Source organism: Neolamprologus multifasciatus, chromosome 22, assembly GCF_963576455.1.
Source record: "Neolamprologus multifasciatus chromosome 22, fNeoMul1.2, whole genome shotgun sequence".
In the NCBI taxonomy this organism is placed as follows: Eukaryota; Metazoa; Chordata; class Actinopteri; order Cichliformes; family Cichlidae; genus Neolamprologus; species Neolamprologus multifasciatus.
The window spans coordinates 15,828,152-15,849,040 of record NC_140459.1 but is presented as its reverse complement, the minus strand read 5'-3'; the positions used below and the strand labels follow the sequence as shown (position 1 = coordinate 15,849,040).

General features: G+C 40.0%; 1 protein-coding gene across 6 annotated transcripts in view; it reads right to left on the bottom strand.

Annotated features, from left to right (window-relative positions):
- The window catches only part of csmd3b (CUB and Sushi multiple domains 3b), a 382,687-nt gene that overhangs the window by 6,280 nt on the left and 355,518 nt on the right, over window positions 1–20,889 (bottom strand). For 4 of the 6 annotated variants that reach the window (XM_085147502.1, XM_085147500.1, XM_085147498.1 and 1 more), the window contains 16 exons: window positions 20,187–20,372; window positions 19,226–19,411; window positions 18,740–18,913; window positions 14,662–14,844; window positions 14,315–14,491; window positions 12,492–12,671; window positions 10,572–10,745; window positions 10,233–10,406; window positions 6,090–6,163; window positions 5,032–5,143; window positions 4,756–4,935; window positions 3,464–3,523; window positions 2,385–2,543; window positions 1,236–1,372; window positions 651–738; window positions 22–157 (listed from right to left, as the gene is read on the bottom strand). In XM_085147502.1, the coding sequence (XP_085003628.1) occupies window positions 22–157; window positions 651–738; window positions 1,236–1,372; window positions 2,385–2,543; window positions 3,464–3,523; window positions 4,756–4,935; window positions 5,032–5,143; window positions 6,090–6,163; window positions 10,233–10,406; window positions 10,572–10,745; window positions 12,492–12,671; window positions 14,315–14,491; window positions 14,662–14,844; window positions 18,740–18,913; window positions 19,226–19,411; window positions 20,187–20,372 (2,380 nt within the window). The remainder of the gene's footprint in view (window positions 1–21; window positions 158–650; window positions 739–1,235; window positions 1,373–2,384; window positions 2,544–3,463; window positions 3,524–4,755; window positions 4,936–5,031; window positions 5,144–6,089; window positions 6,164–10,232; window positions 10,407–10,571; window positions 10,746–12,491; window positions 12,672–14,314; window positions 14,492–14,661; window positions 14,845–18,739; window positions 18,914–19,225; window positions 19,412–20,186; window positions 20,373–20,889) is intronic. The other 2 variants (XM_085147499.1, XM_085147501.1) reach the window with 1 other exon arrangement.

The window sequence follows — 20,889 nt, the reverse complement described above, 5'->3', positions numbered from 1 at the left end:
TTTACTTTTTTCAATACATACCTTTGTTTGTAAAGATAAAAGCCAAAACCGGTAAAGATCAGAGCAAAGAAAGGCACCAGGATGGCGATAGCCACAGAGCTGCTGTTGGTACCAAGCTGGGGTGGTGGCGAGTTTTGACTCTCCGACATATTCAGACCTGCGGCAAACCAGGAAATACACTGTCATCAAAGTGATTTGATACAACAAGAAATATTGTTGCGGGTTTGGAACAAAAGGCTTTCAAGCTGAGTTGTTCAGCAAATAACCGACTGCACATTTTTATTAGTTGTAACTATGATAATAAAGGTAGTGGCTCTGGTAATTGGAAGTGGACGTGGATGCTACCAGATAATGATTATTTTCTGCTTAGCATCTTGCAGGTGACTTGCAGCTTACATTGGACTCGGGAGCTTGTAGTCTTCTTGCACAGCTCCAACCTTTTAAGTCTAAAGAGCAGCTTTTCCTCTTGTTGAGAATACACTGCATGGCTGTCCCTGTTGCAGCAATAAAGTCACTAGAAGCTCCAAGATTACTTACTGAATTAGTTTGAAGCAGTCTGCCTGATTTTACTATCAATTGTAGTCATCCATGCTGAATTCCAAAGGAGCCAGTATTATTTGGTGCTGCTGGCAAAATCGAAAGAGAATTACCCAATCTTTGCAGTCCAAACTGTCCATAGTCTTTTCCCTGAATGGAACCCTGGAATACGTAACTAGAGCCATCGGGCTCTGCTGATACCTGTAGATTAAAAAGAAAGAGCGGTTGAGAAATTGTTTAGGCGGGAGAGGAAAGGAAAACAACTGAGAAGAGAAAAACAGAGGGACAAAGAATGGTTATCTTCTGGTTTCATGTCAACACTACAGAGCAAATGAATCGAAGATGATGTTTGGGTTTTGCTGAAATCTTTGTATAAGGTGTATTTTCAGGGAGGTTTGTTTATTTTCTTTTTCCTCTCTTGGCAAGATTTCACAAAAACTACCAAAGCGAATGTCGTGAAAGCTGGTGATGAGGTGGTGCATGGGCAGGCAAAGGGACACATTAAATGTTGGCTCCGATCTGGAGGGCTGCCTTTAAAATTGCAAGAAAGAACATTGGCCTTGGCAGAGAAGGTAGTCTCTGATAGCTGGTGTAGTTTAAATATTTCACTGACTTATATTTACACAAAGTCAAATGGCTTCAATGTAAATGCAGCTCAACTGAATATGGTTAGGTTGATTTTATCGGCTGGGACTTACAAATCCATCCATGGTCCAGGAATCATCTATAATCTTGGCGGGAGAGATGGCTGAATCTTTTAGTTGGTTTCCCTGGTTCACATAATTCACCTGATACATCAGCAGCAACAGCCTGGCCTCGGACGCCTTGTACACTCCTAGAGGGCGAAGAATAAACACATGATTTATACTTGGTTTGCACATGGTACATGGTTTAATGGCTTGCTCACTATAGTTCATTAGATCCTACAGCACGTGTTTCTATTTTGTCTGGTGCACCAGCGAAATACATGTCGTTAGTTCTGACATTTTATTGGGATACAAAGAAAAGACAGCAAAGTGAATGGAGCTGCAAAATAAAGAAAATATTTATTTTAAAAAATTGAGGATTTCTTTTAAAGAGAAAACCAGGAAACTGAAGTTAAGTGAAGAAATTCAATTCATGAACTCATAAAAAGGTGAGAGCGTCTCCAATCTAATACAGATATAGCCAACTGATATATTCTTCCAGCTTCACTTTTGGAAATAAAATACAAAGTATGCACATTTCCCAAAACACCAAACCCCTGCTGCCTTTCAAAATATTTCCTGAGTAAAGAAAACTTGACATCTTAAACAGAAAAAAACATGCAAGTTTTATGTAACTGGCCACTGGCCTTTCTGTGACTGTGTGAGTGCAGCTTTAGCTGTTATTGATCTAAAGCTGCTCCTTTAAGCCAGACGACGAATGTCTGATAGCGGCACGGTTTTGTGATATGGTGTTTGTGCACTCTGCTACTCCAGGAAGCAATTCTAGCTTCAACAGGATTTGTGTTTTAATAGGGTCTTAACCCCCTGCTGACGCTATTGTGCGACCCTGGGAGGTATGTGTGTGAGTAAGAGTCTGTCTGAGTGAGTGAGTGAATGTGTGTGTACAACAACGCTGCAAAGAAGCATAGTAGAAAGAAATGAATTTCAATCATTAACAAAACGCAACAATAAAGAATAAAAGTGCTCTCAATTCTGTTTGGTTGCTTGCTTACAGTTTTGCCAATGGATCAATACAGCATAATGTAGTATTATAGCTACATTTTATTACAACGATGGCCTGTCGTGTCACAGCACTTATGTGGTAATCTACTCAAAGTGCTTTCAGTAGATTACTGAACAATTAAACCTAGCGTAACATGCCTGACAGGAGCAGTTCCATGTTGCCGTTGCTAAGGGTAACATTGACTCTCCCCGTTGTGGAGTTAAAGCTGGTGATGCTCAGTGTTATAGGCTGCTTCCTCCCACGGTAATTATAGGAACCCTTCCATATGTAGTTGGGAGCAAAGACATCATCTGGAACTACGAAAAAGAAGAGAATATGAATTAGATTACGGTCCGCTCCAATCTTTAAAAAACAAAACAAGAACAACTGCCTGCACCAATCAGCATTAAACAGCATTAACCCCTATGATGGTACGTCTGTCCTCCTGTGCTGACTCATCATTTTCTCTCTCTGTTTGTCTCCCTCTCTCTTTCTCTCTTGCATGACACACACAGTTTTGTGTGTGTCATTAATCTGGCCTTGTGGGGTGTGACTTGTCTGGGGTTCCTGCCACTCAGTGCCACTCACCTGTGTGGAGTCTGCTGTTACTACTTAAGGTGATGATCTGTCTTCAGTTTTCGCTGCATTGTTGACCTCAACACAGTTAGCTAAACTGGCTCTCTTCTTTGCCGTTTTGCCCTGCCTTCATCCCTTTATCTATGCTACTTACATTTTATTGCTCTCTGCAGGGCGTCCTGGTGGTTGGATAGAGAGAGTGATCTAAGCCTTCTTTTACTGGGCTCCTTGCCTTTGCTTTATTAACTCTTTCTGTTAAACTTTTCGCCAGGCAACAGGCAGGTGGTTTTAATGTTGTAGCAAACTGGTGTATATAACTGCTCAGCATGTGTGCATTTTATGCAGATAAATGCATACAGTATGGCAGAAAAAGACAAGCATAAAGAAGAGCAAAATTTCACTGTAGTTAATTTACCTTTCTCTGTGTAGTGAGGAAAAATAAATTATTTAGAACTACCATAGAAAGCAGTAAAGTGCAATAAAATCGACAAGAGCATAAGAAAAACAAGACCAGCACTGTGGAGCAGAACGTAGCAGAGTGAAAAGGAGCTGAGCTGAATTTATCAAACGACAGATTAAGCCAGACTAAAACGGAATAGATAAGTCAACAATAGACAAGGAATGAAAAGACTGGAATAGGAAAGATAGTAGTAGAACTGACCGTTTAGTTTGGGGCTGGGGGTTCCTGTTACTGGCTTCACAGGTTTCTTCTTCTCTCCGGCTACACACACAGCCAGAGAAAGAGAAAAAGAAGATAATGTCATATCAAAACTCATGAGCAGGGCAGCAGGGGCACAGCACGTAATATTTTAAAATGCTTTAGTTTGCAGCCAACCTCCCTAATCAACCATGTTATCCAGGGGAGAGTGCAATTCATACTAACAAGTAACCACATTAAAATGCAGCGGCAGTCACTTTTGGTCACAACGACGAGTGAGAAGTGGGCCGAAAAAGGGTTGAGCAAGACAAACCTATTTAATGGTTACTTGTAGATTGAAATGCAAATAAGGTTAATGATCAATGACCAATAATTGCTGTGTATATTAGATCCTTTCAAAATGGCTTCAAGACACTTTTTCTATTCACCATCAGCAGCTTGTACTATCACGTCAAGATGCAGCTATTGTTGGCAACAAATACATGCAAGCCAGGAACAGGTTATTTGTCCGAGAACCTTAAATTGGATTAAGAAGTGCTCCAATTTTAAAGACTACTCCAGGGCAGCTGGGTGGTAGCCGTGGTGGAAGGTTTCAGAAAAGACAGCTTGTGAGCATGTGTCGATACCAAGTAAAAGATTTTAAGGAGTGCCAACTACATATTTGTAGCAGGGATTATGCTGATTTCTTCTATATAATCAAAGCACCTCCCAAATTGACCTTTTTGTGAGATTTGAAGGGTGCACTTTAAACTTTTTGGCTCAAATGTTCAGTGTTTCCATCATTTTTCATAATTTGTGAGACAATACGAAGAGATAATTGTAGCATTGTTTGCTAGACAGTGGATTGTTATTGCTATTGCTATTTTACAGTATTAACTATGTACAGTACGGGATGGTTATGTTGCAATTCTTTCATTTCATCTGCGATGGCTCACAAGGTTGTAGTTTAAGCTTGATAAAGCAGGATTAATGCATGACTTCACCTTTATGGTCCTGCCTGGTAAATCTAGCAAAGGGACAAAACACCATGGGACATTTTTGATCTGTTTTGCCTTTGAACCACCAGGCTCACCACCAACCCAAAGGCTGATCAACCCAACAGGAAATCTCCCCCTACTCCAGATGGCTTGTCTGTCCCTGTGTGTGAAGTGACAAAGTCTCCTTGAGCTAAACATGCTCAAACACTGCTATCTGGTCACTTAAGCTAAAACGCTCCAGATAAGATAATCAAAAAAAGATACACTTAAAGGAAATGTGAACAATGGAAATGACTGTAGCAGGACAGAAGTACTTACCCCGACATATCGGCATCTTTCCAGTCCAAGTGCTGTCACTCTTGCAGACCCTGTGTTCAGAACCCCCCGCCAGGAAGTAGCCATGCTGACAGCTGTACACCAAGGTGTAGCCAAACCCAGGAAGATCCATCCCTACCACGTCCACATGGAGTGGGCTCTCCGGCTGCTTGCAGGCGTGGGCTGCGGGGTTTAGACAGATACATTGTTACACTTCAGTGAGAGTCTGAAGGGATGAAAGGGTGAGCGGCTGACAAATTGAAACAGTGTGTTTCGTACGTATGCACTCGGGTTGCATCCCACTCCATGTTAGATCAGGCTGACAGGTTCTGGAGGAAGATCCCTGAATCAAATGACCAGGCTGGCACTGAAATGACACCACACTCCCAACCTAGGCATAAGGACACAGACAGAAGTGCACACAGAAGCCATTAAAGAGATTGTAACAGATCTGATTGGTAAAGAGGAGTCTGAATATCTTCAGCGGAGCATCATAGTGTTGTACTGCTATGATAAATGTTACTCGTATTTCAACAGGTGAATTCGTGTGGATAAAGACCAGTATTTTAATATGAAGTACATTAAAATAGATGTTTAGATGTGGTTGCGGCATGTCAATGCAAATGCACAAGCATCCATTGTATTCCTTAAAATATTAGAAGTATGAAATCAACTTGCATTCCCCGTTCAGCAAGACTTAATTTGAGACAAATCAAAAGTCAAACATATAATGAAGTTTGCTACCTGGCAATGCTGTAATATTTATCAGCCATTAGATATTTTCACTCCTGTGCAGTAGCAGGTAGCAATCCTTATAAAATATCTTACTTGCTTTCTTCCTGCCAAATAACAAATTAACAGTGAATTATTAGTTATTTGGTTGAAATGACTATAATTATTTGGTACTAGGTAAGCAGGTTGTTCTCCAAGAATCTTGAAGGATTTCCTATAGTTCTTGGGTTTGGGAATTCAAGTAGTTTCAGAAGCATCCCACACTGTTAGAGATCAGCACTCTGTGGGTGGCAAATCATCTGTTGCAGGACTCCTTGCTCCTGTTGTCACTGAATTTGCTTCTTTATGACTCTGGCTGTATGTCTGGAGTCATTACCATACTGCAAGTGGTTTAGGACTGACAAGATGCTTCCCTGATGGCATTGCACGGTGGATAAGAATCTTAAAGCGCTGCATTTGAATGTCTTAACATTTTATTTTCTTCCTGACTCCCTCTACTGCCTTTCGTTCTTTCCTCTCTCTTTCATTTGCAACAGCTGCTATTAGTTACTGGGTTCACTTCTTGGGTAGAAAGATACGGCACTAGTCTGAGAGTGCAGATTTACCTTGAAACCATAGGTCCGATTCAAGGAGCCGTAGCGTGGTGTTCCCGGGTTATCGCAGCTGGTTTTGGTTGGTTCTGAAAAGATCAGCACACGAGTGGAAGTAATTACACACAAAATGTAGGAGAAAGACAAATTAGCAGCAGCGTTATACATCCCCTCTCAAGTTCCCTTTCCTTCCTTTTGTTGTCATGGTAACAGTGGATTATATATGCCATCAGGACAGCAGGGGGCAGTAGCACTTTGTCAGAAAACGAAGCAGGGCCCACTCTAAGTAAGTGTGTGCGTGTACGTATGTGAGTTTGTGTGTGCGCATGTGGAAGGGTCATCAGCATGTAGAGCACATCCTGACGCAGAGCTCAATTCAATACAGCTTCTGAAATGACAGATTCACTCTCCACCTCTCTCTCTCTCCTTCCCTCACTTCCTGTACCTATCTGTCTGCCCTCTTCCTCTCTTTCACTGTTGTCTTCTTCTACCTCGCTGTACAACTGCTCTTTCCCCCTCTTTTTCTGTCTTTCCATGTCACCAGACCTCCGTTTGCCAACCGCTTCTTCCCTCATCTGTCTTATTTAAAGAGCAGGCTGCTTTAGGTCAAAACTCATTCTGTTTCAGTCACATAGTAATACACATCACACACTAACATACAGCTGAAATCACAAACTAATAAATCAACCAAAACACACACACACTTCAGATCACTTTGCCCATAAACACACACCGAGAGTCACTTTGTGGTTGAGTGTGTTTAACAGTCTCAGTCTACAAAAGCAATTATGATACAGAACAGAAAGATCTCCCTTCAGCGGCAGCAGCAGCAAAGTGAAACTAGTTCTTATTCCAGCAGTTATAGATGACGTCTTTATATCAGATGGGGTAACAATTTAAAGGCAGCCCGTTGTTTTCAGATAGTCTGTTTCCCATTTGAGCAGCTGTAAAAGTAGTGGCTGTATCCCTTATTGAGTGCTGCAAAGGAAGAAAAAAAAAGTAAGGTCTTTGCTCGCATTTACAATAGCTCTCATTTATTAAAATTCATTACCATGCACCTGCTCTGAATCAGACACGCAAAGTGTTGCTCTAAACATTGCATGGGCTGGTAAATTGACTCACAGGGACCATTTGTAAAGTGTTCCGAATATCCCTTCTCATTTTCTTCTTAATCCCGGGATGGCAGCCGTTTGTTTGAAGTTGGATGTGGATGTCTGCTTCTTGAAGGCTTTTACTAAATACTGTAAGTTACAGCATGTGCCGGTGTTAACTCAACTTCTGAGCAAGCACTTTTGCTGTAAGTTCCAAAACAGGTTTTATAGCCCTACTTTTAAATTCTAAATTCTATCTAATATGTTGCTAATTGAACTTTGACCACTAGCAATCAGATCTCAGTGACAAGGAATTCGATATTCAATATATGCAGTATACAGTATTACATCATATATTCATATATTTCAACTTGTACTTGTTCTTTCCCAACAGAGAGGAAACCAAGGCAAGATTACTTAAGTTTACTTTATGTCTAGTATAATACACACAGCATACAATACTGTGCAAAAGTCTCAAGCCACCCCTCATTTTTAGATTTTGCTTCCACAGAGCAAAACTTTCTTATAATTTTTAAAGCATAAGGAAGTCACTTAACACTGACCCATGGATAGTTATAGCATAAAAAGACTCTTAACTCAAGGGGATAAACCAGTGCTGTGTCTACATGTAACAAAAAACTAAAGAACCACTTGTGTCTTTAGGCTCTTTGTTATAGCCGATCGCAAAACACACATAATTTGTTTCACTTTCTTTGGTTGAATCTATGAAAAATTTAAAAGATAACACAATTTGACAGGAATAAACAGTGTTTTTGCACAAACAAACTAATTCCCAAAGAGCTATTAGCCAAAAGCTTGGGACACTCCACGGTGTGCAGAGTGCTCCTAAAACATTTGAGGAAACCTTTTTTTTTTTTTTTGAGGAAAAAATCTACAGCAGATGAACAACGTCTGCAAGTCATGTCCTTATGAAATAGAAAAAGAAATACAGCCAAGACCTGAGTGGAAGTGAAGAGCACCTTCAGCTGATAAATCTACTGTTCACTGAAGCCTCATCACAAATGGTCTCAGTGGAAGGGTGACACTCAAGGTTGATGTATGAGTGGAAAACAGGTCTTATATAGTGAGTGTCTACAATGTCTGTAGAAGAAAGTGGGTGGTCTGTCCTGGAACAGAAGGCAGCCAACATCCAAAAAAGAGCTTTGAATGTCCTTCAAGAAGCCTGGAAAACTATTCCTGAAGACTATTTAAAGAAATGACAAGGAAGCTTGCCTAAGAGAGGTCAGGTTGTGTTGAAGAATAAAAAGGTGGTCAAACCAAACATTGACTTTCAAGCTTATCAGTACTGTTCAATCTCTGTTTTGACACATAAACTTTACTTCCCTGTATTCTTGTAAATATTTCAATAAAACACTGCACCCATTTCCAGGAAAATATAAAGAAATGAGAGGTGGCTCGACACTTTTGCACAGTGCTGTAGTTTTGTAATATAAATGAGTTTTCATTGTTACAGTCCAACAGAGAAAACATATGGCAATATGTTTGCATGGTATGCTTGCAAATGGCCTTTGGGAGAGAGTCCACTCGAAAGAACAATATTTTCACTTATATCCAAGTTCTCCTTTCAGGTACTCTTCCCCTTCCATTTATTAAGATCGTCTCAAATGAGTCACTATTCATTGCTATTCCAATAAGTTGATGTAACACTAACTTTTAAAGAACAGCAGTTGCTCAGCATACTCATGAGTAAACAAAAATGAGGCTGTCAGGTTCATAATAATGGGTCATTAACTGTCATGATCATTAGGCAGGGGGCTATCAGAAAAACACTAGAATAGCCAGCAAATGAAAAAAAAAGTAACATCAAGTCATTGTATTAATGATTATTATTAATCAAAAAGGAAACGTATGTACCGCAAAGGGGCCACATTAAAAACAAGTCTGTAATATTACACTTTGATATGTTATTTAAAAAGAGGATATGCATTTTACTAGAGTGACCTCTTGAGAAATCTCACTCAGAAGTTTGGAATCTCTGTTGGCTAAACCAACACCGCCTTTTAATTTTAACCCTGACTTTGAAGTGGGTAAGACACCCCTGCCTGGGGATGCTAGGCTGTGCTCCAGCTCATGTGGGGATAAATGATTGATGATGAAGTCAGGAGGTGTTAAAAAGCAATCAGTAAAATCTTATATAAACTTCTGGCAGAGGTTATAGGCCTTGGTATTGTATTTTAAACATGTTGAAGACTTAGTAACACTGGTGATTTTTTTATGAACTTGTACATTTATTCAGAAACACAGTGTAGAGCATTCTATGGGTCTCAGCATTGCATCTCTCTGTAGACCTTTTCGATAGAGACCAAGTTTCAGTTTAAATATTAAAACCTTAAAGCAGAAGTGGCTTTTCTAACCTCCCTGTTTACTTACTCATTCATAAGGTTGATCTTTATTTAAAAGCAAAATTGTGCCAATTAGAGGCTATAATCCAACAACAGCCAGTTCTAACCAAGACCTAAAGTCATTTTGCTATCTTGTGGCAATTAAAACTGAGTGATCACATTATTATGGAAAATCAAAGGAGCATAAAAGTAAATATTTAACACCCTGTTATAGAGTTCACATATCAGCCAAGTGCATGAAGTTTAGCAGGCCTATAAATTTCTCTAAACTAAAATAATTAACAAGAGCAGATGGATTCCAGGAAATGTCAGGTCAGGACATTGCCTGAAGCCACTCTTTGCCACATGTAGCTGAGAAAAGGAGTTAAACATGTCGCTGACTTCTCACTACTGAAAATACTGTTTGTTTTTGGCTAGAGAGCTGCCTTGTTAAAGCAGGAGGAGGTAGCACAGATGACGGCCGGTCTCTCGCTGTGAAATCTATCAAATGCTCTGTTCTCATGTGTACACAATTGGATGTCACACAGACTCTGTATGAGGAAGCTGGGAGGTTAAAGACTGAACGGGCCTTGTACAGCTCTGCCGAGTGATGTGTAGAAAAGTTCAGAGAACCACGTCTTCTCATGAGCGAATGTCTTCCTAATTACCATTTTTCAATGAGCTGAATGTTTTGTATGGTTGTCAAGTGAATACGAATGGATTACCGATACAGCGCGGCTGCGTTCCACTCCAGGTGCCATCGGTTTCACAAAGTCTAGTTGCTGTGCCGACCAGTATGAGAGGCGGAGCACAGCTGAAGGACACTTCTGATTGATAGATGAAACTTCGTCCCTCTCTGAAACCACCTACTGGAGTCCCTGGGTCACCACAAAATTTGGCTGCAAACACGGAGACAAACAAACAAAGTCCCATTTCAATTGTGTTGCTAGAAATGGTGAATGTGCTCAATTTTATGGAAGTTCAAGGACAAAAGTAGATTTTGCTCCATTTGTGATTGGTGTAATTGATGTGTCCTTACAACCAAAGTTCACTGTGATGCTTACGTAAGCACTGCGGGAGCATGCCGCTCCAGGTGCCATTGGCGACACAGGTCAGAACAGCTGGAAATGAGAGCTCATATCCAGGTGAACAACTATAGCTCACGCTGCTGCCCCATTCAAAGTCATTGCCCTGCAGTACCCCATTACTGATGGCAGGTGGAGCCAAGCAGGTCACAGCTGGGGGAAAAAGAGGGGGAAGGGTTAGGAAAGAGAGTGAGGCGGGAAAAGTGTTGTGTTTAGAACAGCTGCAGTTGATGCTCTTTTTTAGTTTACATGACTGCACTGTAAAATCACGTGAGAAAATAAGACTTTTGGTTTTAGTAGTCAATTAACTACTGATTTAAAAATAAGTTTATAGTTTTAGTAAAAAGTGAACATAAACATCTTCTTAAATGTATCATGTGAGACTTGTGTACATTAACAGCTGTATTAGAGGTGACAGTGATGTGACTGCTTGCATTTGTTATTTCTTTTTCTAGAGGCATTAACTACAAACTTAGCAGAATCTGCTGTCAATCCAGAGAAAACTGGGGTTATACATAGTTTAAGGTGTACTTGGAGCTCACTTAAAGCACTTGCACCACAGTAAGTGTACATGTAGGATTTTTCTGTAGCAGAACCTCCTCTTTATAGCAATATTGTTTAATGTTTTATGGCATACAAAAAAACACAATCTTCTACAAATGCCCCAAAATGGCTTTGTTCATGAAACACTCTGTTTAAATCCCTATTCATCCAAGCCTGACCACAGGTCTATGGTACTATCAACAAATGATAAAACAGTCCTACTGTTTAGAGCCTGGTGAGTGATTGTCTGATAACCACTGTTTGCTACACTGTAATCTGTATGTAAGTCTATTATGTGACTGGTTGGCAAGTGGTTGCTGACAGTCACTAGCATGAAATTAGTATATAATTTCATGCTGATGTTTGCAGTGCATATGGTGCTGCACTGCAAACATCCCTGTTTCTGCTTTGCGTAAAACTTTTTACAGCTTCACTACCACTTGATGAGTGGAACTTATCTAAGTTTAACTACAGCTTGGTGAGTAAATAGCAAGTGTTTGCGAAAAAGGCATTGTCTTCTATACAAACTACAAACCCTGCAATTTGTTAGCAACCAAAGCAATTACAAGGAGTGATATCATCTTTGAAACATTTAGTAACCACTCACCATCCAGCGGGGAATACAAGTTTTTCCTTATTGACTGCAGGTTGCCGGGCACCTACTGACCAGTCTCCAGGCCTGAGAAACTGAGGCCTTCAACAATATGACTGTTTTAACATTTGTTTGACAGTAAAATAGATCTAACAGCGGGTATACGGTAAAGCACAACTTTTGCATTTGTCCATTGCTATTAAACAAACATATGTCGTATAATGATGAACAAATCTGTTGGATTTAAATAAGAATAAAATAAGAAAAACAACATAAAGATGTATTTAATTCCATCAGTGTGTTCACTCTAAGGATTATAGTTATATGCAGTGCACTGCAACTACCTAAAACATTACTACAAAGCACAAATGAAGGGACCACCAAACAATTTTTATATACTTTAGCCTTTATAGCAATGCCAATGCTAGCTAGCGAGCTAGCTTTATGTATTGATATTATTAGGTTCTGCATGTGTGTTTTTGTTTGCCAATTTGTATTTTTTGTAAATTTACAGTGAGACATTCAACAATATTTATGCACGACACAATTAAACGTGTAGTATTTGTAACATGCCAGTAATATGCTACATGTACTATATAAAATGTACATATATAGTAATGGGACAGAGAACAGAGATAGTAGGATGTGTAGTAATGGGAGTATCTGAAGTGAAACAGAGCAATTTAAAGGGTCTGTTTTGCTACTCTGTAATAGCAGTATAAGTACTGTTTAAGGGTTGAACAGAGTTTGAATGTATAATTTACCTGTACATAGTGGCATATTTCCATTCCAAGTCCCATTTTGGGTGCACATCCTCACAGGTGACCCATCCTCCTCCATTCTATATCCCGGTTGGCACTGGAATGAAACATTCTGACCAATGGTGAAGTCTTCTCCATAGCGAAGGCCATTAGCTGGCACGCCAGGGTCGCCACAGTTTATCACTATGGAGACGGACAAGTGGGGTTAGAGTGGACAACATGAGATAGAGATCAAAAATACTTTATAGGTCATACTATGGCACAAGGTAAATTTAATTTTGTTTCTATTCATTAATCTAGACTCTATCCATACAGGTAATTTAATAACAAAAAGTGAAAGAAAGAGGACACCAAAGGTGACAGATGTAATAAACTAACAGATAAAGAAAAAGGAAAGGTAAGTTAGGGCGCAAAGAAGGTGAAGTGTGAAAAATATTCAGGCCCTAAAGTACAGAGCAGATTAAATCTAGATGAAAATATCAGAAAATGATGCCTCAGGAATCTTAGTTTTAAAACTGCTATATTAGAGTAGAGGGAAAACATTAAGTAATTATCTCCAATAAAGCTTCTTCTCTTGAAAGTGGTGAGTTTGCAGTCGATAGCAAATTCCTGATCAGACTGTGTGATCTCATCACATTTCTGTGTGGGTTTCACTTCTCATGAATGAAACAACAGTGATATTAAAAATGGCCGAGGTTGTCCTGGGACTCTTTTAAGGAGCATTAGGATTCCCCAGACTGTACTTTTTAGACACTGTCCTTCATAGTCTAATAGGCAGCTTAAATGCTTCTAAACCCATCCCAGATAGTGTCATGCCTGTTAATAGATGTGGAGTAGTCTACTGTAAAAGCCATTTCCTTTAAATCAGGTATTCTTATATACTTTTTCAATCTGGGAACCGATATCGAAGAATTTATAGCATTTCTGATTTAAGCTTTTTTTTCATGCTACTGCATATTTGGATACTGGAAAGCATTAATATAATCTGGGAATTCTCTGTGATGTCCCATTATCAAGAAGTACTTTTGGACACAGTATATAGATATATGTTAGAGGCATTTTCTTTTAATACATTTTGTTTTTTACTATTTTTTAAGTAATTTTTTACATTTCAGCAAAATACTGTCTTTTGGCAAATTAACTCAGTGGCTTTTTGTTGAGTCGTCAACATTTTAGAGTAAAACAGTCAATTTCTTAGACGTTACTTACCACTGTTGGGTGGAACTTGACATAACTTTTTAAAGTAAACCTCCAAAGCATTTTTTGGAGTGCACAGTATTTAATTGAAATAAGACAAATTATTCAAATAAATTAAAAAAAACAACTTATCTGTTAAGTAAATTACACTTGCTCAACTATGACTTTGCTCATATCTCATATGGGAACAGAAGGTTACGTTTTATGGCTATTTACGCTTGGAGACTTTTCCCACAGATTCAATAAGCAAATTAACTCAAGTAAACGACGATCAAGGTAATATAAGTCACTCTGTTGTCTGCAGTAAAAATATAAAGATTCGAGGCTTATTTCTTTACTCCTATACTGTGGCATAATAATTTAAAAGAGGACATAAAACAGCGTCGCCTGTGCTTTCTAATCTCACACCCAGAATTTGGTGATATTTATTGGTTGCAAACTTTCATGGTATTACAAGAGATTTAATACACCAATTACATATATAGAGTGTAATTATTGCATACAGTTGAAAACTCTTCAAAGTTACCTCATGATTGCATGGACAAAATATTGAAAATACACCAACAAATTTACTAGACGGTACTTATATATGTATCAGCCTATTAGTCAAATCAAAGCAGATAACTTACTGGTACAGTTGGGCTGTGTGCCTGACCAGGTACCATTGGCTTGACACTGCCTGGTGGTGGGACCAGTGAGCAGATAGCCATCCATGCACGAGTAGATGACAGAGTGAGAAAATGTTGTTCCATCCAAACGAAATACTTTGCCATTACTGGGAGTGCCAGGGTTACCACACTGAACAGCTGCAGGACAGAGAAATGGAAAAGGAATAAGACAGAGAAAATGTGAAAATGAAAAAGTGTCACCTCTAAGACAGTGGAAACACTGAAACACGTGTGGGTTCATAATAATTGAATAATTGACAAGGTACCATTTCAGGGTAGATTTAAATTAATTAGAAATATCCCCGTACGTTTACAAAAGGGTTGCGTGCCCGACCAGGTCCCGTTCGGGAAACACATCCTCTCTGAAGAACCTATAAGTTCATATCCCTCTGAGCAGGAAAAGTAGACCTTAGAACGGATCCTGAAATCTGTTTGTTCTCTTGAACCATGAGAGGGAATGCCAGGGTCCCCACACGAACCAGTAGTGTCACCTACATGGAAACAAAAAAGGATACAGACTTAGGTCCTTCACAGGTTCCTTACTCGTTTGTACCGAATTAAGGATTACACTTAAAGATGCTAATCGTTGAGTCAGTACACACTGTCTGTATCATGAGCTGTGTTTCAAAAATGACTCCAACTTATCAAAGCAAAGAAATGGAGAAATAAACAACTTTGGTTCATTATTTGTAGGGTGAGGAAAACAAAACTGCAAACCGGACAAAGGATTTTAAAAGGAATATCTAACGGCTGCTTCTAAATATCAACGGGGAGCATACAGATTGTGCATATGCATGTGTGTGCATGTGTGCTGATGAGTAAATAGGCAGTGGTGCATGTGTTTGTCTTTGTGAGTGTGTGTGAGAGATCCTAGCTCTGTCCTTCTAGAGCTGCCTGGTCAGCAAATTGTGTCTGACAAGCAGAGCACACTCCTGGGAACACACACTTTCACACACAAAAAAGCTCACATCATCACACAAATACCAAGGCCTGGACTAATATATTTCCGCACAAACATTTCAGATCAGTACTGCCTATTTTGTTAACGGTCTAAAAATTGCACCGGATTATGTGTGAGTGTGAATAATATCATAACTTGATTCATGTTTGTTAGATTTGGATTGCTAATTACGTTTTCAATTTGTTGCCTCCATTCACATTTATTGTTGACAATTAATTCAAAGTGTACAAGTATCTGCGGCGTTTTTGTGTTTTTGACTCATACTTCTGAAAAATATAACCTCAATTCACATTGGCTCTGTTTGTATTATAGTACAAATATCTAGAGGCTTGCTGCTAAATTGAGCTTACACGTAGCAGAGACACAACATTTAATGATATAACATCTTTTGTAATGCCTTAGGATTTTAAACTCGGTTTCTCAGATGTAAATAAATAATATTCTACTCAATAAGTCTCTGTTATTTGCCTCAGAAACTTGACAAAATAGCAGGTAAGAATGTAAAAACAGGAGGGAAAGAGCATATGTAGATCCTCTTACACATCTATATAAACTTACCCTACTAACCTGAACAAATGAAACCAAAAAAGATTTTAATAAAATTCATCTTTTTATAATCTTTAACCCTTTAAACTCGAACCTAACTTACCCTTTAAACCCGGGGTAGGCAACTCCAGGCCTCCTGCAGGTTTTAGATGTGTCCTTAATCCAACACATCTGATTTAAATGGCTAAATTACCTCCTCAACATGTCTTGAAGGTCTCCAGAGGCCTGGTAATGAACTAATAATTTGATTCAGGTATGTTGACACAGGGTGATATCTAAAACCTGCAGGACACTGGCCCTTGAGGCCTGGAGTTGCCCACCCCTGCTTTAAAGGGTTAAGAAGAGAATTTCCAGGTGGAGCCAAGCAGTTGAAGGCTTCCATTTGGTAGCCTCAAGATCTCATCTCTGCTGTTGCAGATATTGTGGTTCTCTTGGCTTCATCAGATGGTAGGTCACTTTGGAGTGGTTTGCAGGTAAGTGTAAAGCAGCTGGAGAACTAGCACCTCGAAGTCTGAGACCGCAGTTCACAGCTGGAAAAATGGTTGCTTGCACACTCAAGGTCTTGTTCACAAGTCAGGGAAGCAGGAGATTGAAACGGGCCACATGTGCAGTCATGTGGATGCTATACTGGTCAGTTGTGGTTTACCAGTCAATCTACATCCCCTCCCTGACCTATCGTACCAAGCTCTGGATAGTGACCAAAGGAATGAGACTGCGGATACAATTGGGCAAAAGAAGCTTTTAGATATAGGGTGAAAAGTTCAGTCGTTCTGGGGGGACTTGGAGTAGAGCTGCTATTCCTCCACATCAAAAAGTGTGATTCGTTCATCTGACTAGTATTGCTGCTGGGCACCTCTTGGGTATGTCTGGGTATATATCTCTGGGCATGTCCTACTGGGAGGAATGCTCAGGGTTAGACTCAGGACACGGTGGATAGATTATTACTCTTGGCTAGTTTGGGAAGCCTAGGTGTTCCCCTGGAGGAGTTGCCTAGGGAGAGGGAGGTCTGGTCCCCCGTGACCTGGCCCTGCATAACTGGCAGAAGATAGATAGCTGGATGGATGAATTGTTGGATGGATGGATGAAGGTACTTAGTTTTCCCGTAAGCACAGATTAAGGAATAGCTCAACATTTTGGGAAATGCATTTTTTTTGCTTTGCACTCTTCTTTACAGCTTTCAGCTAATACCTTAGCATTAGGACTCCGGATACACACTCAGTGCCCTGTGAAATCACACCTTTCTTTTACTTGAGGTTTTTGTTCGGATCAAGCAAACAGTAGAAGGCATATTCATAACTGAGTGTTTCAGGTTTTGGAGGTTAGAGGCTTGTTTAACCTTTGAAGGGAGAAAAGCTGTTTCACCAGCCTTACCAGTTTTAGCTTCATTTTTAATGGACAAACCTGTGAGTGGTTTAAAAAAATCTCCTGTCGCTCTCAGCATGACAGGACGTAAGTGTAAAAATCCTAAGGTGTTCAGGTATTGCTTAAAGGTTCTGCAGATGGTAGACAACTACAGTTTGGCTCAGTTATGAAACCCAAGCCATGTTCAATTATACAAATTCAGCCAACTCTGAACTGTTAATAAATAAATTCCAAACAGGCTGAAACTCTCCCTGGCATGCTGATTATTAGAATACCATAGGCTGTTTGAATACTCTTGTTAGAAGCTGTGGCATAACAACTTGTTATTTGCAGCATGGCAAAAGCCAAGGTCTTTCATTTCATAGGCCTAATAAATAAATATTCAAGATAAGTGGCAAGGTCGGCTTGTGAATTGAATTTGCAAATCTAAGATCTTAAAGAGAGCCAAGTCTCAAGTAGCTCTACGCTCACAGCCTGAAAATATCATCAAATATCACAAACAGCATCACTTCATATATGCGTTATCTCATCAGCTATCATCAGGCAGAATAACAAAACAAGCTGTGCTGCTGTTGGACTGAACTCTCATGTCTGCAGATCTTTGGTATGGACCTGCCAGGTGAAAACATGAATCACTGCTTCTTAAACTATTATCCTGCCTCACCCCCCAAGTCTCCCTGGGCAATTGCTGTAAATAACAATGTATTCTTAGTCAACTCGTCTGGAATGCATTTTCACTCAGTTTGTTATATAAGCGGCAGCTGGGAGCCTCTCAGTCTGGAGAGCCACAATCATGCCCCCAGCAGGCCAACTGAGTGTCACATAACTTAGATGGTTTGTTTACACATGAGGAAAGGTAAGGAGGCTTTCTGTCTGGAGAGACGGTCTAGCCCAGTGAGTAGTGAGATATGCATATACAGCAAATACAGCAGGGACTGAAGGCTTGTGTAAAGCACTTTACAGAACAATGAGTGTTGCAGCGACACTCCACAACATTGTAATAAAATCCACTCACTGTAGAAAAGGAAACACAGCTAATACTTGAGAAAATGCAAAACTACAGATAAGCTGAAATATTTCAGTATTTGCTTTACTGCTCTGTATTGATCATATCATAGAATCACTCATAAAAAAAGGTTAAACATTTCTGAAACACAGTGAAACCGGCTCACGGTTAGTTGACTAGAAGAGAAATGCACATGGTTAAAAGTCCACGACTGAGGTGACTGTAAGTGTGGGGTAAAGTTAATCTCCGGAGCCCTTTTAACAGACAGATACTGATATACTCTCTTTTCTAGTGCCAAGCCTTCCTTCCATATATTCACCCATCCCTTCCATTATCCCTGACTGAAAGGTTCAGGAAAGTGTCTGCTGGATATAAAAGCATGAAGCTCTCCGCACTTCAGTCTGCATGTTTAGACATTTCGATTTTCATCTACAACTGCTATCTATATATTTGTCTTTCTGATAGGGTGGATGTTAAAGTCTGTGTATTCAACAGAGGTTAAAATGGTTACCAGAGCAGAATGGCATGGGGGCACTCCACATCCCATTGAGCTGACAAGTCCGGGATGATTCTCCTTTCAGCTGTCTTCCGCCCAGACAAGAATACCGAACCGTTGAACCAAATGTAAACTTATCTCCGCTCAGCACACCGTTTGGGGGAGAGCCGGGATGACCACAGTCTACGACTAGAGAGCCACAGAGGAGAGAAATGAAAAAAACAATGGATGGCTCATTTTGACTCAGCAAAGCTCTGTGAGAGGAGGTGCAGCTACTTCTGTCAAGAACTAAGGACAGATTAAAAATATATGCAAGGATTAAGGATTAAAAAGCTGACATGACACTGCTTGCTAGGCTTTAAGGGAATCTTAAGAGTAACATATAAAAAGCAACAAAATGAAAAAAAAAAAAATGCAAGAATCATTTCAATAAATTCCAAACCCAGTCTTGCTAAAATACTGTCTTTCCAAAGATTGTGAGGAAGAGAGAACGATACTAACCTATGCATTCAGGTAGCGGTTTGTCCCATTGTCCAGTAGGTTGACAGGTCAGTACAGGTGATCCAAACAGGTAATATCCAGGATTGCAGTCATAGAAAACCACTGTGCCAAAGGTAAAGTTGCCATGCTCTATTTTGCTCTGCCGGATTGAGTTGGCTGGGATACCTGGATCAGAGCAGTTGACCACTATACACAGGGACACACGCAGAGACACACAAGCACAAACAGACAGAGACAGAAAAGCATGTGTTATTTGGCATGAACCAGAGAGGGCAATCTCTCTTCCCCCTCTTCATTTTCCCTATTTGGAAAGCGGTTTTGCAGAGTAGTATAAGGCAGACAAGGAGGACATGGTGAAGAAGGAACAAAATATCAGACGTGGAGTTTAGGAGGGTTAATGCAGTAGATGCTAAGGGATGAGAGGGTGGTCAGGCAGGTTTGTCTGTAATGGATCCAGAACTCAAGCAGGGTTATGGCTTGTTATCAGTGTGCTGCATTTTAATTTTACCCAATTCATTGGCCAACTTCATTCTGTAAACTGGGCAGAAGGCCGGCGGCTTGTGTACAAACTCGTGTGAGTGAAGCAATTTGAGTTGCTCTGACTGTTATTTGGACAATCAGGGTATGAGATTTATGGCTTACTGAAAAAAAGTTTTTATTCTTGAGACTGGAGCCATGAACAGGTTAGACATATGTTGAGCTCTAAATCTACCTCAAAACTTCATCGAAATTAAGGGAAAAAAGATGTATTTTTATCAAGAAATTTAAGTTTTCTGCTACGATGGTAATAATAGAGGAGATTAAGCTGAACAAAGTTAGAGGTAGAGTTGAGGTGGATACAAATGATGGGGGTAAATGAGGATGGTTGCTACTGGAGAAGGCACTAACTGTAAATAAAGAAAGAGACTAAGGTGGTATTAAAGGTTGGGGATAAATAAGGTTAGGGGTGAATACACTTAACTTTTCTCCCCACCTTTACACGTTGGGGGTGGGTGGCTCCATTGGCGGTTAGCCTGGCACTGAGCACGTGCAGGCCCCTCCATTTCATAACCCCGATTACAAACAAAGCTGACCACATCGTTGAGATTGAAGCCGTTTCCCACCGTGCGTCCATATATGGGGCTTCCTGGATGTCCGCAGCTGATCGCTAAGGGAAAAAGTGTAAGACAAGAACACATTTATTTGCACACAGATTTGTTTCTACAGAGTGACACCATTCTGTTGTTTTTCATGTTGATGTGTAATCCCATGATAGGTTTTTTTCAATGAGATAATTAAATCCTTAAAAAAACATATGCTGAGATCTATGATTTGGTGTTATGTACTAAAATAGTTGAAATATTTAGTTTGTAGCAAGCAATTATTGAACAGAAGTAATCATTGCATTTGCTTGGGACTGTCTTCACTCTTGATAAGCCACATTTAGCGTACTTACAGCTGTGCCAGTAACACCGATGACTGTTTTGTTAATTTTTCCTCTTGTTAATTGAGTCATTGTATGCTATCAGAAAGGAAGGAGGCTAAGGACTAGTTAGTGTCAGAGCCACTGTCCCCAATGAGATGACCGACATCAGCAAGATGGCGACAACCGATTGTATGCTTAGTGAATAGCTCAAGCAGCAGAAACCCAAGAAAGAGGAGGAAGAAGAAGAACCATCATGGAA